General features: G+C 41.6%; 1 protein-coding gene across 1 annotated transcript in view; it reads left to right on the top strand.

The window, feature by feature from the left end:
* The window catches only part of SWAP70 (switching B cell complex subunit SWAP70), a 63,748-nt gene extending 44,120 nt beyond the window's left edge, over positions 1–19,628 (top strand). The window contains exons 5-12 of the mRNA XM_039863557.1: positions 492–638; positions 1,630–1,738; positions 4,412–4,593; positions 9,738–9,845; positions 11,404–11,570; positions 16,562–16,760; positions 17,739–17,835; positions 18,153–19,628. Coding sequence (XP_039719491.1) covers positions 492–638; positions 1,630–1,738; positions 4,412–4,593; positions 9,738–9,845; positions 11,404–11,570; positions 16,562–16,760; positions 17,739–17,835; positions 18,153–18,259 — 1,116 coding nt within the window. The 3' untranslated portion in view covers positions 18,260–19,628. The remainder of the gene's footprint in view (positions 1–491; positions 639–1,629; positions 1,739–4,411; positions 4,594–9,737; positions 9,846–11,403; positions 11,571–16,561; positions 16,761–17,738; positions 17,836–18,152) is intronic.
* Positions 19,629–20,447: the final 819 nt, after the last annotated feature.

Consider the following 20,447-nt stretch of genomic DNA (forward strand, 5'->3'; position numbering starts at 1 on the left):
AATAGACTGAATAGTATAGTGGACACCTATATACCAAACACCCAGTCTCAATAACCACCAACACATGGCGAATCCTACCCTACCTACTTTTGCCTCTCCTATATTCTCAGACATTTCATTTTATCTATAAATATTTTAATAGATATCCCTAAAAGGTAAGGAATTTTAAAAAACCATAATGCTGTTAAGGTCAGGGATTCTAAAATCTACTATTTATAGTAGCTTTGCAGTGAAGGCAGGGGTTGTCACTGAGTGTCTAAAATTCTGCGTGGATTTTTGTCTACATATGCTTGCATGAATTTGACTGGGTGTAGTGTCCCTGGCCTTCATAGATCCTCAAGTTCATCATCCACAAAGGGCAAGTACCATCGATATTTATGTATGCAGGACCATAAAGCAGATAATGGAGCAAGCAAGAATATCAAGGAAAAGAGGTATCAGTTCTTATAAATAAGAGGATAGGTATTTATATCACATTTAATCTTTCATAGGGTTACATGATGAAAAAAGGCCACAGACGGAAAAACTGGACTGAGCGCTGGTTTGTACTAAAACCCAACATAATTTCTTATTATGTGAGTGAGGATCTGAAAGATAAGAAAGGAGATATTATCTTGGATGAAAATTGCTATGTAGAGGTAAGTTTTCTTTCCAGTGCTGCCCCCTGCTGCTCAAATAATTTATCTTCCTTCTTCAAGACTTTAGATCCTTAATCTTAAATTCACATTTCAAGAATAATATAGTCATAAAGTCGCCATAGTTTCTGAACTAAAAATAAAAGATAACTGACAAAATCTTTTGGTAATTTGAATTTATTTTCTGTCTTATACTCACAAAGTACCAGAAAATCTGGGCCATTTTGAGTGGAATAAGTAAAACTGAAGAGGATGTGAGCATTACTTTTGAATATTTTCAGTGACTTTCAGGATACCTTATTCATGACTGTTAATTCTGTAAAGAAGTAAAGACCTCAAGGACATATCTTTTTGAGTTTTTAATTTATATCTGAACTACTATCATGTCTGTATTTATTGAAGAACGTTTAAAATACCTAAGATCTCACTCATAAACGATAATGTATTTTGATGGATACCTTAGGGTACGCAACACCTACTAAAGAGTCTTCTTAGGACCAACTAAACATGGAGACTCACAAGATTATGGTAGGCCATACCAGTCTCCTTATGAGGATATCTAGGACAGGAACCACGGCTTGCCAGCAGCAACATCCCAGGTATTAGGAGAGGACAGCTATATCAAGCAGGTGTGGGAATCACCCAGGCTTACCCAGGCTTACCACAGGAGTCAGCTGTTATAACAATGCCATGGTATACCCTATAAGGGATGCGCTCAGGTACAAGAGTCGCTGTGCTCAGGAAAGCCCAAAGCATGGCATCCCATCAGGTGTTGGTGGTTCTCCCAGTCCAGATGTAGTATACTAATCAGGGGGCATGGTTCCCATAAATAATGTTACCTAGGGGACAGCATTAGTAAATCAGTAATAGGCATTTGTAGATATTTTTCACTGACATTGAATTTCAGCCAGATTTGTATAAATAAGTAAGATGGATTTTAATTTAAATACTTAAAAATAAAATTTTGGAGAACTAATTTTGCTTTCTGTTTTAGTCTTTGCCTGACAAGGATGGAAAGAAATGCCTTTTTCTTATAAAATGTTTTGATAAAACCTTTGAAATCAGTGCTTCAGATAAGAAGAAGAAACAGGAGTGGATTCAGGGTAAGGTAATTTTTATTATTTGTCATGACATAACCTGACAGGGCTAACTTTCTATTTTTGAATCTCATTGAAGATACTATAGACAATGTTTCCTCATTGTCTATAGTTAGTTCTGCATGTAACATAGTAGCTTAAAGAAAAACAAATTAAGAGGATAGTTCTCAAATTTTTCATCATTTTCATTTGTGTAATGAACTTGTGGGAAAATTATAAACTAGACATTTGAATTTTATTTACTCTTACTACTTAAAGAGAGTATGGAATTTCTTCTTTTAAAGTGGCAATTTGAGTTTTGTGTAATACATAAACAGAAGAGTAATAATGCAGTAACTTTTGAATAATTTCCAATATCTGTTATTTCCACAAGAAATTACTAGTTTCAAATAATTATCTTAAGAACACAAACTTAATTTAATAACTTTTAAACTCAAGTATTATTTCAAAATTAGTAAAGAATGGGATACGGTATATCCCAAAAGGGGATTCTGAATATGATATTCTTGGACATAGGTTAAGTTATCGGGACTTCATTTTATATATATATATTTAGTCTGTCTGCCTGTGCACTGGCCCAAAGAAAAGCACTAGCAGGGAGTTTGCAGTATAGAAAGAAAAATAGTTTAATACTGAATTGGCCAAGATGGAGGTGGGAAGCTAATGCTAAAAACCCGACTCCTGCGTGGTGTATAGGTTACAGGTTACATAGGTCAAATCACAAGACACTGTGGATTATGGGTTCGGGGCATGCTGGGAACTGATTGGCTGGAGGTGAGGTAAGGGTAATAAATCATTTCTTCAGGTCTTGAGGACAGTTCTCAGGTCTGTTCCAGTGTCCCTCCCTGTGTCTGGTCTCATTAGAAAGTAGCCAGGGGTCGGTCCACCTTAGGGCTCAGGAGCTGAAACATAACTTAGGCCCAGATGTTTTCTTCAGCCTGCCAGAAGTCCACACCTTGTGACCATTAGTCAGGTCTGGGCTATGTCTTCTGCTGCCTCGGGGGTTGTTGATTATCTGGAGGAAAAGCTAGGTCTCTGAGGGCTAGAGAGAGGGGTGGGGAGGGGGAGAGATATGATTTCTAGAGCTAGGATTTAAAACTATATTTAATCAAAGTCATAGAGACCCTTGGTTTCAGGTAAAAATATTGAAAATTGTGGTCATGTGTGATGTGGTTTACGAGTTTGAGGCAAGTGCAGCTAGGTTTGAATCTTCTTACCTGAGTCCCTTGGGTTGAGTTATGAATTCTGTAGCCACTTTCCTCTTCTGTGGAACAGGGATAATAATAGTACCTACTTCTCAAGGTTGTTGCGAGGGTTAATGATTTGATAATGAAGATATGCGTGCACATTTTAAAGTGACACATCAATGTAGAAGCGTTTGTGGTAGATCACAAACAACCTAAATGTCCATTAATTGGGAAATGATTGAATAAACTACGGCCCAGCTGCATAACGGAGCCGCACTGTGCAGTACTTTCTGTATAGTGCTTCGTGTGTTGATATGGAAAGCTCTCCACGATCAATTAGGTGAAAAAACCAAGGAGTGTGTTATGCCACTGTTTATGTCAAAAGAAGGTGGAGAATGTACATACATATTTATATACATTTAAAATATCTCAGGAAAGATGTACAAGAAGCTGTTAGCATTAGTCGCTAGTGGAGAGCGGAACTCTGTACTTAGGGATTGAAGTAGAAGAGAGACTTCCTCCATGTCCTTTCATGCTTTTGAATTTGAACAATGTGAAAGTATTAGCTATTCAAAAAATCAAATTTATACAATCGAAACAATTAGGAAAGCAATCAGAGTTCATATAAAAATTAGATAAGTCAAGTAAAGGATATAGCAAGTATTCAACAAATGGTAGCTACTAGTATCTCAGGAGGGGCTGTGTAGAGGGAGATGTTTTCCTAAGGCTTAGATGAAGGCAGATTAAACACAGCGGGTAGCAAATCAGATATCAGAACTTCGAATCTCAGCCCTTACAATGCCTTAATCTTTTTAAAAAATTTTTATTTTATTATTAGTTTCAAGTATACAGTACATTGGTTTGACATTTATATAGTTTATAAAATGATCCCCCGATTGCTCTTTCTCTCCTCTGGCTCTCCACCTCGCCATTACATTAATGCTGACTGCATTCCATATGCAGTGCTCCCCATCCCCATGACCATCTATCAGCTACTAATTTGCACTTCTTTAATCCTTCACCCGTTTCTCCTAGCCCCACCCCCCACCCTCCTCCCCTTTGGCCGGCACCAGATTGTCTTCTGTATTTCTGAGTCTGCTTTTGATTAGTTTGTTTTTTTGTTCCTTAGATTCTGCATGTAAGTGAAATCATATATTTGGCCTTTTGAGAAATATGGAGAAAGTTGTTAAAAATGTTGTTTTAAATTCTTAAAATGTGTGTGGTATTCTCGATTCAGATATCTATCTATTCAAGCACAGATACAGTTGTGGAATTGGGAGCGGGAAGGGACTTTAGAGATCGCCTCTCATTTTAGAGATGAGGAAACTGATACTGCAAGAGGTTGTGTGATTTGCTCAAGGTCACAGCGCTACTCAGTGGCAGGATCAGAATCTACACGGGGGCTCTGGTTTTCTTCCCACTGTGCCATTTGCATGTTAAGCTCACAAAGAATAAAGGGTATTTCCTGTTTTTTCTCCTACACCGTTTACAGCTATTCACTCTACTATCCATCTGTTGAAGCTGGGCAGTCCCCCACCACACAAAGAAGCCCGCCAGCGTCGGAAAGAACTCCGGAAGAAGCTGCTGGCTGAGCAGGAGGAGCTGGAGCGACAGATGAAGGAGCTCCAGGCTGCCAACGAAAACAAGCAGCAGGAGCTGGAGACCGTGAGGAAGGTGGGAATGGACGCTGAGCTCTCCATTTCACTGCGGGAGCCTCAGCTACCTTACTTAGGAAGTTTGGTTTTACCAAGACCAGGTTACTCTATTTTAGGGAGATATATTTGGTGAACTGGGTTCTCGGGAAGTGTGTCTGAGTGAGACACCCTGGTTTTCCCAGCCCTGAAATTATTAGGATCTCAGAGCAGCAGGGACGACATTTCATTGACCAGAAAAGAAAAGCATATTTATAAAATAAGCACAGATTAATTTTGTCCAGAAAGATGAGAAATTTTATTCTCCTAAAGATGTTGAGGTCACTTTTGGTGACCTGGGTAGGGTCTGTTGCTTTATTTTTTTTCCCCTGTCGCTCCCTTCTTCACTCGTGAGTACACTGCAGAGCCCTTAGTGTAGCATTGTGGGTTTTACTTACTGTTTGGAGTCAAAGATACAGTTTGGGTCAGCTTCTTCCATCTCAGGGCCCGGAGGTCACATACTGTAGGCCGTACAGAACAGTTAACCAACGTTCACTGGGAAACCTTGTCCCCCGGTTATATTAATGGTTCTGCGGGTGTTGGGGGTCCCCAGTGTGTAGGCATGGTCTTTGTTTGGGACACTTTGGGGCTGAGCCTGTCTGCCTTGAATCAATGGGCTCCTGTTAACCACCGATATCCTCCTCAGCACACCTTTGCCTTGGGATATGGGGGTTGCTCATAGTATTAGGCCCCACATTCCTGGAGGGGTTCTCCCTTTGCAACCTGGAGGAAATGCCACACTCCGTGCTGACTTCCTCGGAGTAGACTCCAATTTTTTTTTTTTTTTGTACTTTTATAATCTTAAGAACCATGTGGACATACAGTCTTAAAAATAGTTGTTCCTGTCCAGCACAACTGCTTTTTAAAAGCAGCTCCTCAGGCCTTGCTGCTCTTCCCCTGTATCCTGCATCTTGCCTTTTTCTGCTGCAATACATTTTGTTTAAAAACTCCCTTCACAGGCTAGCATGAGCACCCACAATATGTGATTGATGCTTCTGCCGTACACTGTGCACGAAGTGGAAGTGGGTGTTAAAAGAGTGGGGTGGGGATCTGGGCTTGGTGTCCTTCTTTTATAATTAAAAAAAATTATGAAATAGGTCAAGCATACAGAGGACAATATAAAATACCTGTATACAAATAATTATGAAGTGAAAATTCCTGAAATTACTACTCAAGTTAAGATAGAAGCTCCTGGGCCACACAGTAAGATTCGTGGTTTATGTATCACTTTGAGTTTTTACACATGCTTGAATCCTTGTAGCCACCACAGACACAATACAGAACAATTGCGATGCCTCGAAGAATTTCCTCTCCCTGCTCCTTGTATTCAGACTCCACCCTCACACCAACCCCTGGAAACCACTGCTCTGTATTCTGTACCTATATTTTTGCCTTTTCCAAATTGTTGTATAAATGGGATCATACAGTATGTAAGTTTTCAAGACAGGATTCTTTCACTTAGCATCATGCATTTGAGATTCATCCATCTATTGTCCTTTCAAACTCTTTTAAAGTCAGCCTCCCGGGAGCATGTAGGTGCCCTGCTCTGTGTTCTGTGAATGTATGCCTGAGTTGAGAAGGCCTAGGCCGCTTAGACAGCTTTCCCACTACCTAGTTTTATAGAATTATTTAAGCAACTGACATGGGATTTGATGAATATGTATTGGAAAGTTATTACAGATCCCTTAATAATTTTTAATTTTCATATCAAGAAATAAAATTCTCCAATTTTTCTTTGAAGCATTTTTAGAAAAATACTATTTAGATAAATATTTTAATGACCTGGAATTACATATTTGAGAGTTTTGTAAGACTCTTTAGCCCTTAAATAATTCAGAAGAAGGAATAAGGAATCATGGTATTTTTTTAATTAAAAGATTTCTTCATAGGGTTTACCCACGTAATTTTCTTCTTTTTTCTGAAAAAAAGACTTTTTTTTTTAAGAGCAATTTTAAGTTCACAATAAAATTAAGAGTAAAGTACAGAGATTTCCCATATGCCATCATCCCCAACTGGTACCAGCTCCACCTCCTCTGGTTCAGGATATTGGTTCAGAGGCTGGGCCAGCTGGGCCTGCCCCTGCTTCCTCCCGTTCTTCCTTGCTGCTCTAATCTCCAGGGCCTTCTGCTGGGCCCTGGTTCCCTAGGTCTGATTGGGGAAGTGTCTCCTTGTAGAACTGCAGCTGCCATCTGGGCAGAGACCACTCAGATCCCACAGCCGAACCCCATTGTTTTTTTATATCTTGTGTATACTTCTAGATTTATTTAATGTATATCTAACAAAATATGAATATACACTCTTATTTTCCCATTCTTTAAACTTAAAAAGTACATGCCCAACTTCATGGTTCTGCAATTTGTTTATTTCGCAGTGTGTGTGTGTGTGTGTGTGTGTGTGTGTGTGTGTGTGTGTGTGTATTTGGGATCGTTTTATGTCAGTATAAAGAGAGCTGCTTCATTCTTATTTAAGGCTATATAATGTTCTATTAAATGTCTCTATTATTATTTAACCAGTCCTTGATTCATGAACATTTGGGTTGTTTAATAGACAGTGCTACAGGGAATTTTGTACCTGTGTTCATACATATTCTAAGGTATCTATAGGATAAATTGTCAGAACTAGGTTTGCTGGATCAGAGTATGTCCACATCTATAATTATGAAATCCAGGCTGATGAAACAGCCAGCATCTCAAATCTTGCTATTCACTGTACCAGAGTGAATTAAGTACACCAGCCCAGAAATGTCACACTTCACTTCTATTTACAGTGTTCTGACCAGAACTAGTCACATGTTTCTGATGAGAAGTCAGCTGTCAATCTTATTAGAGTTTCCTGTGAGTGATGAATCATTTTTCTCTTGTTGCTTTCAAGATTTTCTTTTTTGTCCTTGTCTTTCCACAGTTTACGATGATGTGCGTGAGTGAGGATTGGCTTTGTGTTTATCCTAGAGCTGTTGAACTTCTTGGATGTGTAGATTAAAGTTTTACACCAAATTGGAAACATTTTTAGCCATTATTTTTTCTTCTCCTTTCTCACTTTCCTCTCCTTTCGATACTCTCATTATGTAAATGTCGGTGCACTTAATAGTGTGGCATGTTTCTGAGGTTCTGTTCGTTTCACTTCATTCCCCTTTCTCTCTGTTCCTCTGCTTGCATAATTTCTGTTGATCTACTTTGATAGATTCTCCTTGTAGTCCAAATATATGGGTGAGAACCTCTAATGAATTTTTCATTTCAGTTATTGTACTTTTCAGCTCCAGAATTTCCGTTTGTTTCTTTTTATAATTTCTATCTTTTTATTGCTATTCTCGATTTGGTGGGATATTTGTCATACCTTCTATTACTTCCTTAAGGATGGTTTCCTTTGGTTCTTTGAACATGTAACCTCTTTGAAGTCTTTGCTTTATAAATCCACCATCTGGGCCCCTTCAAAGGCAGTTTCGATTGCCTGCTTTTCTCTGTGTATGAGTCACACTTTCCTCTTTCTTTGCATGTCTCATAATTCTTTCTGGAAAACTGGACATTTTAGGCAATATTATCACTTCACTCTGGGTACAGCTTCCTCCCCTTCCCCAAGGACTAGTTCTTGTTTGCTCACTTATTTGTTTAGTGATGTGTGCCTGGCTGGACTGTTTCGGCCAGGTCTGTTTTCCTCCCAGTGTAAAGCTTCCAACTGTCCTCAGAGGAACAGCTGTCGGTGTGCACACAGTGCCCTGGCATGACCGGATGCGAGCCAGGGCTCTCTCTGAGAATGTCCCTCTGTTAATCTGCCTCTGTTGGTGTCGTAGCCAGAGTTGTTACAGCTCACTAAAGGCCAGTGAGTGCTCTACTGTCTTCAACAATTCCCTGGGACCTAAATTGCCCCATAGTCAGATAAAATTCAGGCCCACAGGTAGTCTCCGAGGCTTGTTCCTATTCCCTGAGGGCTCTTTGTGTCTCATCTGGTTTTCTCTGTCAAACCTCTAGCTGGCCTGTTTTAGTTTGTTGGTTTCATAGAACCATGGGCTTCCTGTAATTCCTAACCACCAAAACCTCCATTGTTTTCAAGAGTGTCTTTAGGCTTGAACTCTTCACACTGTGTGTTAAATAAAGTCACTTCTTTTGGAGAGAGCCTCAGAGCCTGCCCTTCTCCCTGGGCAAACCTCTGTGCTGTGGAGCTGGGGACAGAGACAGTAATCTGCTCTTGGAGTGACACCCCTGCTTTATGAACCTGTCACTAGGCAGAGGCCACAGCCTCTGGTCTCAGCTTGCTGCTCCCAGTGTGGAACCTCTGCCCTACAAGTGAATTGGAACAAGGGTGATTGTGCCCAGTATTCTTATCCTATCATACCTGAAGTACAACTTCTACCCTATGAGTTGGGGCTGGTGGAGGAAGAGAGCCCCAGGCCTCTCAGCCACTTTAGGGTTTCTGAAACATGGATCTGGGGAGGAAAGGAAGTACCGGTGGCCTGTCCCTCCTGGGTTGATACTGCAGCCTGAACTGTGAGGTGAGGAGAGAGGGAGCCTTGTGTTCTTGGTTGCATTGCTGTGGGGTAGAGCTTTCTTCTCACTGACGTCATGGGGAAGGTAAAGGGACTGCTCTGTAGGTTAGATGCCATCGACTCACTGTTATTATTGAGAGTTTGTTGATTTTCTTGGATAAATGTTCTCCATCTGTTCTATGCTCTTAGGATAATTAAAGGGACTTTAATTTTTTTTTTTTTTTAATTGTTTCACTTGGGAAAGGGTTCAGTTTCACTGGGGAAAGGGTCCATGGAGTTCCTCATACCACTCTCTGGGAAGTTTTAAGGAATAATATGTAAGAGGACAGGGCTATACAGGAAGCACTCAAAAAATAGATCTCCAGCCTCATGAATTCATTTGCAGTGAATAGAACTCAATGAATCAATTGCAAAATGTTGTTCAGATTTATTGGTAGTCATTCATTTTACCTAATTTGTTTTGTATGTTGACCGGAAAAATTAATGGAATGGAATTCCAGCAGACCTAAAAGTTTTTATTCTGTCTTTATTGAACATTAAGAATGTCTGGGTCCTTGCCTGTGTCTGAGTGTGACCATTTCTCTGTCCAAATGCACTTCTACTCTAACATTTCCTGCTTTTCTGTGTGTGGGATTTTGATTGGGTAGAAACTGGAAGAAGCAGCATCTCGGGCAGCAGAAGAAGAGAAGAAACGCCTTCAGACTCAAGTGGAACTACAGGCCAGGTTCAGCACGGAGCTGGAGCGAGAGAAACTTGTGAGTACCACACGGCTGGGGAATGCTGCTGCTCTGCTCACAGAGCCTGGTCAGTAGTGGAGACGCGAAGGTGAGGAGGCTGGAATGAGGCCATCTCGTCAGCTTGGCTCTTCTGCTGATTGGCAGTAGACTGTTGGGGAAGTCACGTGTTCATTCATCAGGGTTTATTGAGCACCTTCTGTGTGCCAGGCACCATACCAAGGATGTAAAAATAAAAGACACAAACTTTGCTTTCAAGACCCCGAAGTAGAAATTTATAGAATTGGGTGACAAGTACTGTGGTTAGGGTGACCATGCGTCCTGGTTTGCCTGGGACAGACCCTGCCATTCTTGTGTAATTATTAATAACATCCCTTTTCCTTCTCAGAAAGTCCTGGCTTTGGAAAAGAAATAGCTATGGAAAAAGTAAGCATAGGTTCCATGACATTTCTCCTCTGTAATGAGCAAAGTGGGGGGTTCTGAAATCATGAGAACGTAATGAATTCTGGTCTGCTGCTCTTGGCAGCTCTGATTCATCTTAGAGGTTCTTGTCTCCCAGACACCCAAGGTTCATGTGGTTAGCTGGTTATTGGAACACAGGTTTTCTCACATTGAGTTGTAAGGTGTGTGGAAGTGCCAAGCCCAGTGCCTGTTACATAGATGCTTGTGACATTGCCTTTAGTAACTTTTTATGGCTTAGAGTTCAAAGGGACGTGTTTGTTCTGGCAGAAGAAGGCAGATGTGATGTAAAAGAGTGTGACACGCCAGCCGGATTTGGGGTCGTTTCCTCTCTGCTCCTTTTTACTGGGCGTTAGTTTTCTTTAAGTTATGGGGACTATCATATGATCTCTCCCAACTGTTATGAGGATGAAGTGAGCTAACGCAATTGGAAAATGAATAGCTATTATTAAAATAAATTGTAAACTGCAGACACATATGCTAATCATGTGTGCTATTACATTTAGGATGTTCTTCTAATTTTTAAGGCAGAGATTTAAACTCTTTAATCCAGAAGGGAGAAACTGTAAACTTGTTAGGACACTAACTGCTTGCCTTCCACCAGGACTGTAGGTGCCTTGGAGAGGGAGAAAGGTGGGCTTGCAGGAGAGTTAGTACAGCAGGAGTTGCTGCAGATCAGACTTTTCTTTCCCCTTTGGCAGTTCTGACTGGGAAAAGTTTCATTCCTTTTAGAAAAGACTCTGTTGGTAAAGAGCGTGTGGCTTTAAGAGAGAAAAAAATTTAAAGAGAAATTATACAGAGACTCTGTTTTTTGTTTTTTTTTCTTTACTTGAATCTTAAAATGCGGAGTGGAAGGGATAGAGAACATATCAGGGCAAGAAAAACAGCACTGACTTGTAGTTTGTCCCTGGACTTTTTGGGTGTGGTCATGGTGTGGGTATTGGGTGTGGTGCTTTCATTTCCTCCATCATCTATTCGAGGACTGAAGGACAGGGCCCTGTCACCCTGATGGGCTGAAGCTGTGGACTGTCGCAACCCCTCAGGATGGTGGTGGAGTGGGATGCTTTCCCTTAGGGAAAAATCAGCCTGTGTTTAAACATGACCCCTTTTATACCATCAGATTAGACAGCAGATGGAAGAACAGGTTGCCCAAAAGTCCTCTGAACTGGAACAGTATTTGCAGCGAGTGCGAGAACTGGAAGACATGTACCTAAAGCTGCAGGAGGCTCTTGAGGATGAGAGACAGGCCCGGCAAGACGAAGAGACTGTGAGGAAGCTCCAGGCCAGGTACCAGATCAGTTCATACGCTGTGCCTTTATGTACTTCGTTTGGCTAACACAGTTCCTAGGAATGACTAACACTGGCGGAGAGGGAGGAGTGTGCCCTGGAGAGACCCTGGAGGGGCTCAGCTGGCTGTGTTGTTTATTCTCAATCTGGGACACTGGAAGAGCCTCGCTTCTGAGGCTAAAGACTAGCCTTATATCTATTTTAGAGCAATCTTCTGGGTATGTTTGATGGGTGCCCTTAGTCATCTTCTAGAACGTCCACGGACCCAGGATCAGCTCTGGTGAAAGAGAACCTGGCTTCTTCGATGTGTTCTAGATCAGACAGGGCCCTAGGTATGGAGGCAGTGGCCTGCTTCCTGTTAGAGTTGCAACCACTTTTGAGGGATGAAGAGGACATCAACAGTTTCCATTTTGATCATTCAAGACTGGTGACAATCCTTCAATAATTATTACTTGAAATCTTAGTTTTAGAAGTTCTTAAAACCTAGATTTTTTTTCCTTAGAGTTTTAAAGTCAGTTTACTATTCATGATAGTCATGTTCTTAGATGAGAATTCTCAATCTTTGGCCTTGGTAGCAGCAGGGAGGACAAAGTAGAATGAAGGCCCCGAAGGGAAATTCGAGCTCTCCTCTTCCAGTTTCTAACTCGCTTCCCCATTTACTTTCTTTAAGATGTCTTGCCAGGGGTGCAACACTAAAAATATTTACCCCAGTGGCAGCAACTGGTCAGTGCAGGTATACCATAAACTTCCAGCCGTGACCCCGTTTTGGGAGCACTTGCGAGATTTTTTATGGCCGCCACCTCACAGGTGGAGCAGCAGAAGATGTTTATTTAAAAAGGAGGTCTTTGTTATGTACTTTACCAAGATGACTTAAAAAATAAATAGGTTTTAAACAATTTGATTCTATTAAGGAAAAATTATCTTCTAAAGAGAAAATTAAATGTTTAGCATATTGCCTGGCATTTCTGTGTCCCACACGTATGTATTCGCTGTACTGTGGTGTTAACCAGATCCTCGGAACTGTCTTTCATTGCCATTGGCAGTGCTGCTGGCATAAGATCCACTCTCGTGGGAAGGTTCGAGTCCCATGTGATTCTTAAGGGAGGCATTTTAAGGGACATGAGATAGTTTTTGAGCGTTTTTATAATTTGTGATGTGTTGGGAATTTATAGATTGCCTTTGTGCAGAGAATTCACAGGTGAGCTGTGGTATCACATATTCTCCACAGTGTTGAGAAAGATTGATTATGACACAGCAGAGATTATTAGATCACAAAGGGAACCAGATCACTCTAGAAAGTTATTAAAGTATTAGTTATTTTGCTTTTATAGAATGAATGATGTTTTGAATAATAGAGAATTTTGGATAATAAAACTTGTTGTTTTTAACTAGTGGTAAATATCAGAAAAAATACATATGTGCGGCCTGTTTCACATTTACTGTTTCAAAATATCTGTGACTAGGACCCAGGCATGACTATTTAAAAAGCTCTGGCTAATTATTTTGTACACTCTGATTTAAGTACATAGCAAAATGGTGTCAAACTTTAAGTGCAAACTTTCGAGTGCAGATGTAATATTGATCTACTACACATATCGATCTGCTCCAGTAAGCTGAAATTACTACGCAGAGTCAAGTTTTTCTTGGTGTGCAAGGGTCACTTTATAAATATGATTATTTTACTATTCTAAATTATTTTTCTTTCAATTTTGTTTTTGGAACTCGAAATGGACAAACTGGCTCCTTCTAGTGGTCATTTTTAAGTGAGGCGGGTCCCTCTCTTCCTGAAGTCCCAGAAGGCTGGGCCTGGTTCAGAGGGACATTTTGTCAGATTGGCAGAGGAGGCTTTTTCCTTACTCCCACGTCTCAGAAAAGGCCTTTCTGGGTAGACGATCAAAGGAAGTCTTCATGGAGTTGGGCTAGAAACATTTAAGCCTGGCACTAATGCAATGAAACATAATCTTAGGCCAAGGGTATATGTCAAGGGCTTTTTAGTTCATCCTCCTGTCCTTTCAGCAATAACGTCATTCTTGGGATATTTGGCATCTTGTTTCTGCAAGGGATGGTCCTTTCTCTGCCAGAGTCTTAAGTTTCCCCAGAGATATACTATATAGTGAATTGTTTACTACAAGAGCTTTGACTTAGACCATCTGGGTCTTGTCATTTTTTTTTTTTTCATTAAAATTGAAGTGTTGTGGTGTGTGTGTGTGTGTGTGTGTGTGTGTGTGTGTGTGTGTGTGTGTTTAAATCTATAATCCTGAAGGTTATCTAGCCTCTTCTGAATGGGAACTCACAAAAAAAACTTTTCATTTAACATATGGACAACTCAATTATTGGAAAGTTCTTGATGCTGAGCCATAATCTATCCCATTATAACTTCCACCCACTAGATTTTGGATCTGTAAGGCCTAGGAGCATCCCTTAGTCATATCTGTGTTCCCAGCAACTGGTGCAGTGCCGAGCACGTGTTAAGTGCCCAAGGGATATTTTTTGAATGAATAAATGGATCCAAGTTCTACTCATTGAGGCCACATGGAACAACAGTCTCTCTTCCATGTGATAATACTTTTTATGTTTTTGAAGGCGGTTAGGAACCGAGCTCTGGAGTGCGGTGTGGGTTTTGTTCCCAGCTCTGTTAATCTCTAGCTGTGGGATTTTAGAAAAGTTATTTTACTACCTTGAGCCTTCAGTTCCTTATCTATAAAATAAGGATAACTGCCAATCTTTCAGGGTTGTCGTGAAGGTTAAATGAGATAATGCATGCAAAGCGCTTAGTGTCAGCTCTGGCATTTGGCAGTCACTCAGAGTGTGTTGGCTTCTGTTCCTTTATCTCATTTGCAGATGAGGAAGGTAGATAATGTGTAGAATGTCAAAATAAGCACTCATAAAAGACATTGACAGGCTGGAATGATGGTTTAATACAGATAGTTTAAAATATCAACAGAACAAGCACAGGATTCAGGAGAGTTGGCTGAATAGCAATTCATTTGAAAAGTCAGGATTTTACCTCGTTGTGATACAATTGCCAAAAACCTCATTTACTCTAAGGCAGCCATAATGAATGTGACGGATCCAGAGCAAATGTCCCTCTGTGGTAATAAGTACTGTTTAGCCAGCACTTCCTATGTGGTAGGCACTGTTCTAAGTACCTTACGTGCATTATCACATTTAATTCATCAGCAAGCCTTTGAGAGTGAGTGTAGTTCCTATCCCTTTTTTGTAAATGAGGAAACTGAGGCACAGAGAGTTAAAGTCTTTGGTCAGGGCTTGTTTGCAATCCACAGAAACCGACATAGGATTAGCTAAAGTAATAAAATAATTTCTTGAATGATTCCTGAGTAGTTCACCAATTCCTCAGAAAAGGTGGCCAGGCCTGGAACACAGGCAGGAACTGAGGGAGGCTGAGCCGCCCAAACTGCAGTCCAAACCAGGTACTGGAAGAATCTGGTGAGGATGCCACTGATGCCATCGTTGGTGCTGTGTGTCGATAGTTGCTCCTGCCGTCACTTGACAGTGGAGATTGCTGTCACCAGCGAGATAAATTCTCTACTGTCTGTGCTCTTTTGTGTCAGTTATTTCAGAGTCAAAGTTCCAGGAGGGGCACCTGCTTAGCCAAGCCCAGTTTTGGCTTTTACTGGGCCCTGGCTGCCAAGGGGCAGGAGGGCAGGTGTCTAGCCTGTGGCTTCTGTAGTGGGAGACGGGCCTTACTTTCCATCAAGATGCCTATTGTGACAGATTCTCTAGACACATGAAGGGTTTCAGATGCTGGGCAGATTGGTCCTTTGTGGAACTAGGGATAGTTGTGGGGAGAGCTCATTTTAGTTGAGGAAGAACTTTCTAAGGATTAAGGCTGCCCATAAATAAACTGGCCGGATTCATGAAGCGGTGAGTGACCCATCACACAGAGTATTTGAGCAGAGTTGCACAGCTGCCTTGCCGGATGTCGTAGAGGGAATTCTTACAATGCTGTGGGTAGGGGGTTGGGGCTGGAGGAGTTAGAGGGTGGTCAGATAAGGGATATATAGCCTGTTACTTCTTTTGTTGTTGATTTTAGAACAGCAGATGCACTAGGGTAACGGTAGCTGGCCTGCCGTCTGGCTTGTAACCATGATACTGACGGTCAAGCCACTGGTGATGGGTCCTCTCTCAAGCTGGCATCTAACCACATTGTCCACACTTTGGATACAGGTTTGGGTTGTATGTTAGTTTATTTATTTAAATACCTACATAGCTGACTATTCTCAGATAGGTAGCCTGTTATCGAAAGGTAGCATTTTAGAGTCACACAGACCTAGGTCAAAATCCACGGCTACTTGTGCAACATAGTTTTAAACCCTTTGATTTTCGATGGCTTCATCTGTAACGTAGAGATAAAAACGCCTTGCAGAATTGTTGGGTGGTTAGCAATAATAAAGGTAAAGTGCCTGACATATAGTAATCGTTGAGTAAATAGTATTCATTATTATTCTACCTTTTGTTAGCTCCTTCCCTCACCTTCATTAGTTTGTCAGCTTTTTCCTTGATAATAGGTTTTTACTAGATGAAAAATGTTTGAATGTTGTAACAATCAGGCAAATTTCAAAATTTGGCCCCGCCACCTGCCTGGTGAATGACCTGGTGTGGGTCACTTAACCTTTGTGCTTCACTTTCTTCATCTCTAAAATATGAATAATAATAGTACTTAAGCTCATTGTGAGGGTTAATTGAGAAAATACACTTAGCTCTTGGCCTAGTTCATGGCACATGAAGCTCTTCTTCAGTGTTATTATTTTTCAGATAACAAGGGTGAAACAGTTGGAGTGGGACACATGGGTCACCTTGCCACTTTTGTGAACATGGGCCTCTCTGTCACCTAGTCTCTTCCTTGTAAAACAAGAGAGGTGGATGAGATGACCTCAGATATTCCTTCCTGCTCTAAAGTGCCTCCGTCAGGAGCTGGGTCCGGTGTGGTGACCCAGGCCCGTTTGATCCTGAGCGGTCCACCATTGCAGGTTGTTGGAGGAAGAGTCCTCCAAGAGGGCTGAACTGGAGAAGTGGCACTTGGAGCAGCAGCAGGCCATTCAGATGACTGAAGCGGAGAAGCAGGAGCTGGAGAATCAGCGTGTAATGAAAGAACAGGCCCTGCAGGAAGCCATGCAGCAGCTGGAGCAGCTGGAGCTAGAGCGGAAACAGGCGCTGGAGCAGTACGAGGTAAGCTTACCCCTGCCAATGTGTGCATTTAAGTTTTTTAAGAAAGAACATTTTCTAAAACAATATTTGTGTAGCTACGAGAAGCTGTAGTAAGAATTTTGCTTAGCTGTAAGTACAGAGGAAGACGTTTGTACAGGTGATGAGGCATATCAGTCAGTCTAGTCAGGAGACAGAAACCACACAGTCATTCGAATACAGAAAGTTCAATAAAAATAAGCATTAACTATAACTGGGGGTCACCTACGAAGCGGTGAAGCAAACTCTGAGAACACAGGAGTGGCAGATGCAGGAAGCAGCCACTGCTTCCAGGACTGAGGCAGAGCATCCATGGAAGGAACACATCTGCAAGAAGGTCCCCTGACTCCTCACCCCTTGAGCCCACTGCTGTTATTCAGACCCCCTTGGGGAGAGCGTGGCCTTCGCCCGCTAGATGACAGATAAGCTCACCAAGGTGCTGTGCCGTGCAGGCAGAGCTCACTGGGAAGCTGCCCACAGGGAGGGGCTGCTAAGAGTCATAGGATGAGCACTGTGGGTGTCCCATGTGCCACGGGAGCCTCTGGGAAGGGCGCAGTGGAACTTGGAAGCAAAGCCCCTTCCTCTTTCAGTGTCCCTTCAGCACCCTCAACTGACATAGCTTAATGTTGGCAGCTGGTGAGGGAGGATTATCCTGGTGTCACAAGCAGGACAGTGAAGGGTGGAATTGGAGCCGACAGGCAGGAAGCCTCTGCCTTAACCGCCACACAGAGTTTTGTATTCATCTGTAATTAGTGTGTATTAGGTCTTCCATGTGACATTAGGCAGGTTACTGCTCTGAATCCCAGTTTCCACATCTGTAAATGGGAGTGATAATAGTTCCTGCTTCTTAGAGTGGTGAGGGTTTAATGAGATAATCCACAACCACATGGTAAGTATCCAATCATTGTTTGGCTCTTAAACTACCAGCGTGTTTGCATAATCCCAAATTTCCTTTTGTTCTAGGGAGTTAAAAAGAAGCTGGAGATGGCAACTAATAAGACCAAGAGTTGGAAGGACAAAGTGGCCCAGCACGAAGGACTTATTCGACTGATAGAACCAGGTAACACACTCTTTGAAGTAATCATATTTTTATTCAGTTTTTCTGTTTTATTTGTGTATTTGAATTGTACAAAGAAACTTCTTCAGTCCAAGTATACAAAAACCAAGCCATTTAGGGTAAATTTCTCTCGACTAACTTGCCTTCTAATGGATAACAAGGTCCTTTATGTACATCTTCTAGTTGTTTTGGCTGGTCTGACATTTATGGATGTTCCTCAGAGAAGTAATGAAGTCTGAAATTTACTATTTTGTCTATAGCAAAGTTTGTTAGTCGAAGAACATGACACTTCCTGTATTTAAAGCATGTTTGTCTTTTAGGGTCAAAAAACCCTCACCTGATCACTAACTGGGGGCCTGCGGCTTTCACCCAGGCAGAACTTGAAGAGAGAGAGAAGAACTGGAAAGAAAAAAAGACCACAGAGTGACCTCAGGGCAGCAGTTGCATCAGTTATGCAGATTCCGAGTGTAGCTGGAAAGCTTTGTGCTAAAGACAAAAGGAACTGGCTTTGCTGCTTCTAACTTTTCTGCCTTCAACACCTCCTCTTGGGTCAGTATACCAAGGAAGCCTTATTTATCTTCCTGCAAACAAGGGCTTACCAGAAAAGGAAAAAAAAATCAACATTGTCAGGCTCTTAATAGACTCTTTTTTGGAAAACTTCAGCTTCTGAAAATTCCTTTTTAGCTCTCAGATTCTTGTCGGAACAGGGCAGCATACACAGTGCGGCCGACGCCATCGTCCGCAGTGTTTGGAGGGAAGCAGGTGTTGGTGCTCAGGGTCCCTGGAAAAGCAGAACCTCTGTGAACTGGGGTCAGTCATTTCCTTTGGCAGCGTGTTTCCTTCTCCAAGTACCTGTTTCTAAACTAGTTTGGCCAGTCTACTTGCCATCGCATGCCAGTTCACGTGGAATGCCTTTGACCATTGCTGCTCTGATAGAGAAGTCACTAGCCTCATGTGGGCCTTGCCTTGACTAAGTGGTTACAGCCCACGTATGCAGTTGTACGAAAGGTTCCTTTTATGCAGTGTTACTGATTTACATCATGGCTTCAGTGGCGCTATCTAGGAGGCGAAAATTCTTTTAAACAATGAAGCATTTTAAACAATGCTTTGGCTAAGATAGATATAGTAAGTCCTCAATATCATCGATAGGTTCTGCAACTTTAAGCGAAATGACGTGTAGCAAAACCAGTTTTACCCTAAGCTAATTCATATAAATAAGGGTTAAGTTCCTACGGCATCTTCTCGACATTGTAACAGAATGATGGTGAAGGGAAACGATGTTATTTGAGGATCTACTGTACTTATGACTCAGAGCACAGAGATGAACTAAGTAAATCCCATTTGGAATGACATTTTGTTACTAACTGAAATCCTCCTAGGATTTAAGATGGTTTAAGCTGTCAAAGTGCTGACGGACTCCTTGGTTTTACTTTTGTAGTTACTGTACAGAAAATTTCAAGAATGTGTGAATGCTTGTCATAACCAGGCTTTTTACTTAATAGAGATATGATCATTTATAGGAATTATATATGAAAAAAGTTTCAAAGTGTATTTTTATGATGTGCCTTGTTTAGATGGAACAAAATATTTATAATTTTCAAACATTCTTACCTAAATATTGTACAATGTAATATGCTGAACTTTCTTAATTTTTTGCTAATTTTCTAAGATAAAAGTGTTTCGTATGGTTTTTTCTTGTTTGTTTGTTTTTGTAAAATGTACTCAGTAAGAAAATAAAAAAATACCAGGACAATGTACATTTAAAACTGTCTGATTTAATAAAACAGTAGGGTAAAGTTGTGTGTCTTGTGCATATTTTCATATAACAATCTAGACTTGGTTTAGGGGTACTTCCTGACAACACTGGGTTTGGAGTTTGCACCCCCAAACCAGTGCTCTCATGAAGCCAGCTATGGCCTCATGTTTGGTGTTTGAGTCACCGAGGTGGGGAACCATAGCCGATGTGTCAGCTCACAGACGGGAACTGACAGAGATGATCTCTCACTGCTGTTGCCTGCAAAGCCTCTTAACGCTGCTTTCCCCAAATTCTTTTTGTGCCTTTCAGTTTTTCTTTCAGTTTTACCAGAGTAAACAGTGTGGTTATTTGTTTTGTTTTACATGGTCGTCAAGATGAAAATGCCCGTGGTGGGCAAAGGAGACCACTCGACCCAGCTCGACTGTGTCTTGGAAGCTAATCAGTCTTTCCTTCCGGAGGGCAGGATGCACTGGTGGTGGTTTTTAAGTGTTCTTTACTGTACCGATTCTCAACCAGGGATGGTTTAGCCCCCCTGGGGGCCATGTGGCAATGGCTGGAGACATTTCTGGTTGTCACAACTGGGAGTGTTACTGGCATCTAGTAGGATGCTGCCAGACATCCTACCATTTACAGGATGGCCCATGGTTACAGTCGGGCCTAAGAGATGCATAGTGACCAGTGTGGGGAAACCTGCTCTCTAGATAGGCAAGTTCTATTCTCCTGAACACAACAGGCTTTTGGAGTCAGGGTTTACCTTTAAGGAGTCCCAGGAGTTGACCTCTTTGGTGCAGATGGGATGCGCCTGGACGGGAGAGGCTGCTTGCTCTATGAGCTGGCAGAGAGCCTTGGGCAGGAGCTT

The sequence above is a fragment of the Pteropus medius genome, unplaced genomic scaffold (assembly GCF_902729225.1).
Source record: "Pteropus medius unplaced genomic scaffold, Ma_sr-lr_union100, whole genome shotgun sequence".
Taxonomy (NCBI): Eukaryota; Metazoa; Chordata; class Mammalia; order Chiroptera; family Pteropodidae; genus Pteropus; species Pteropus medius.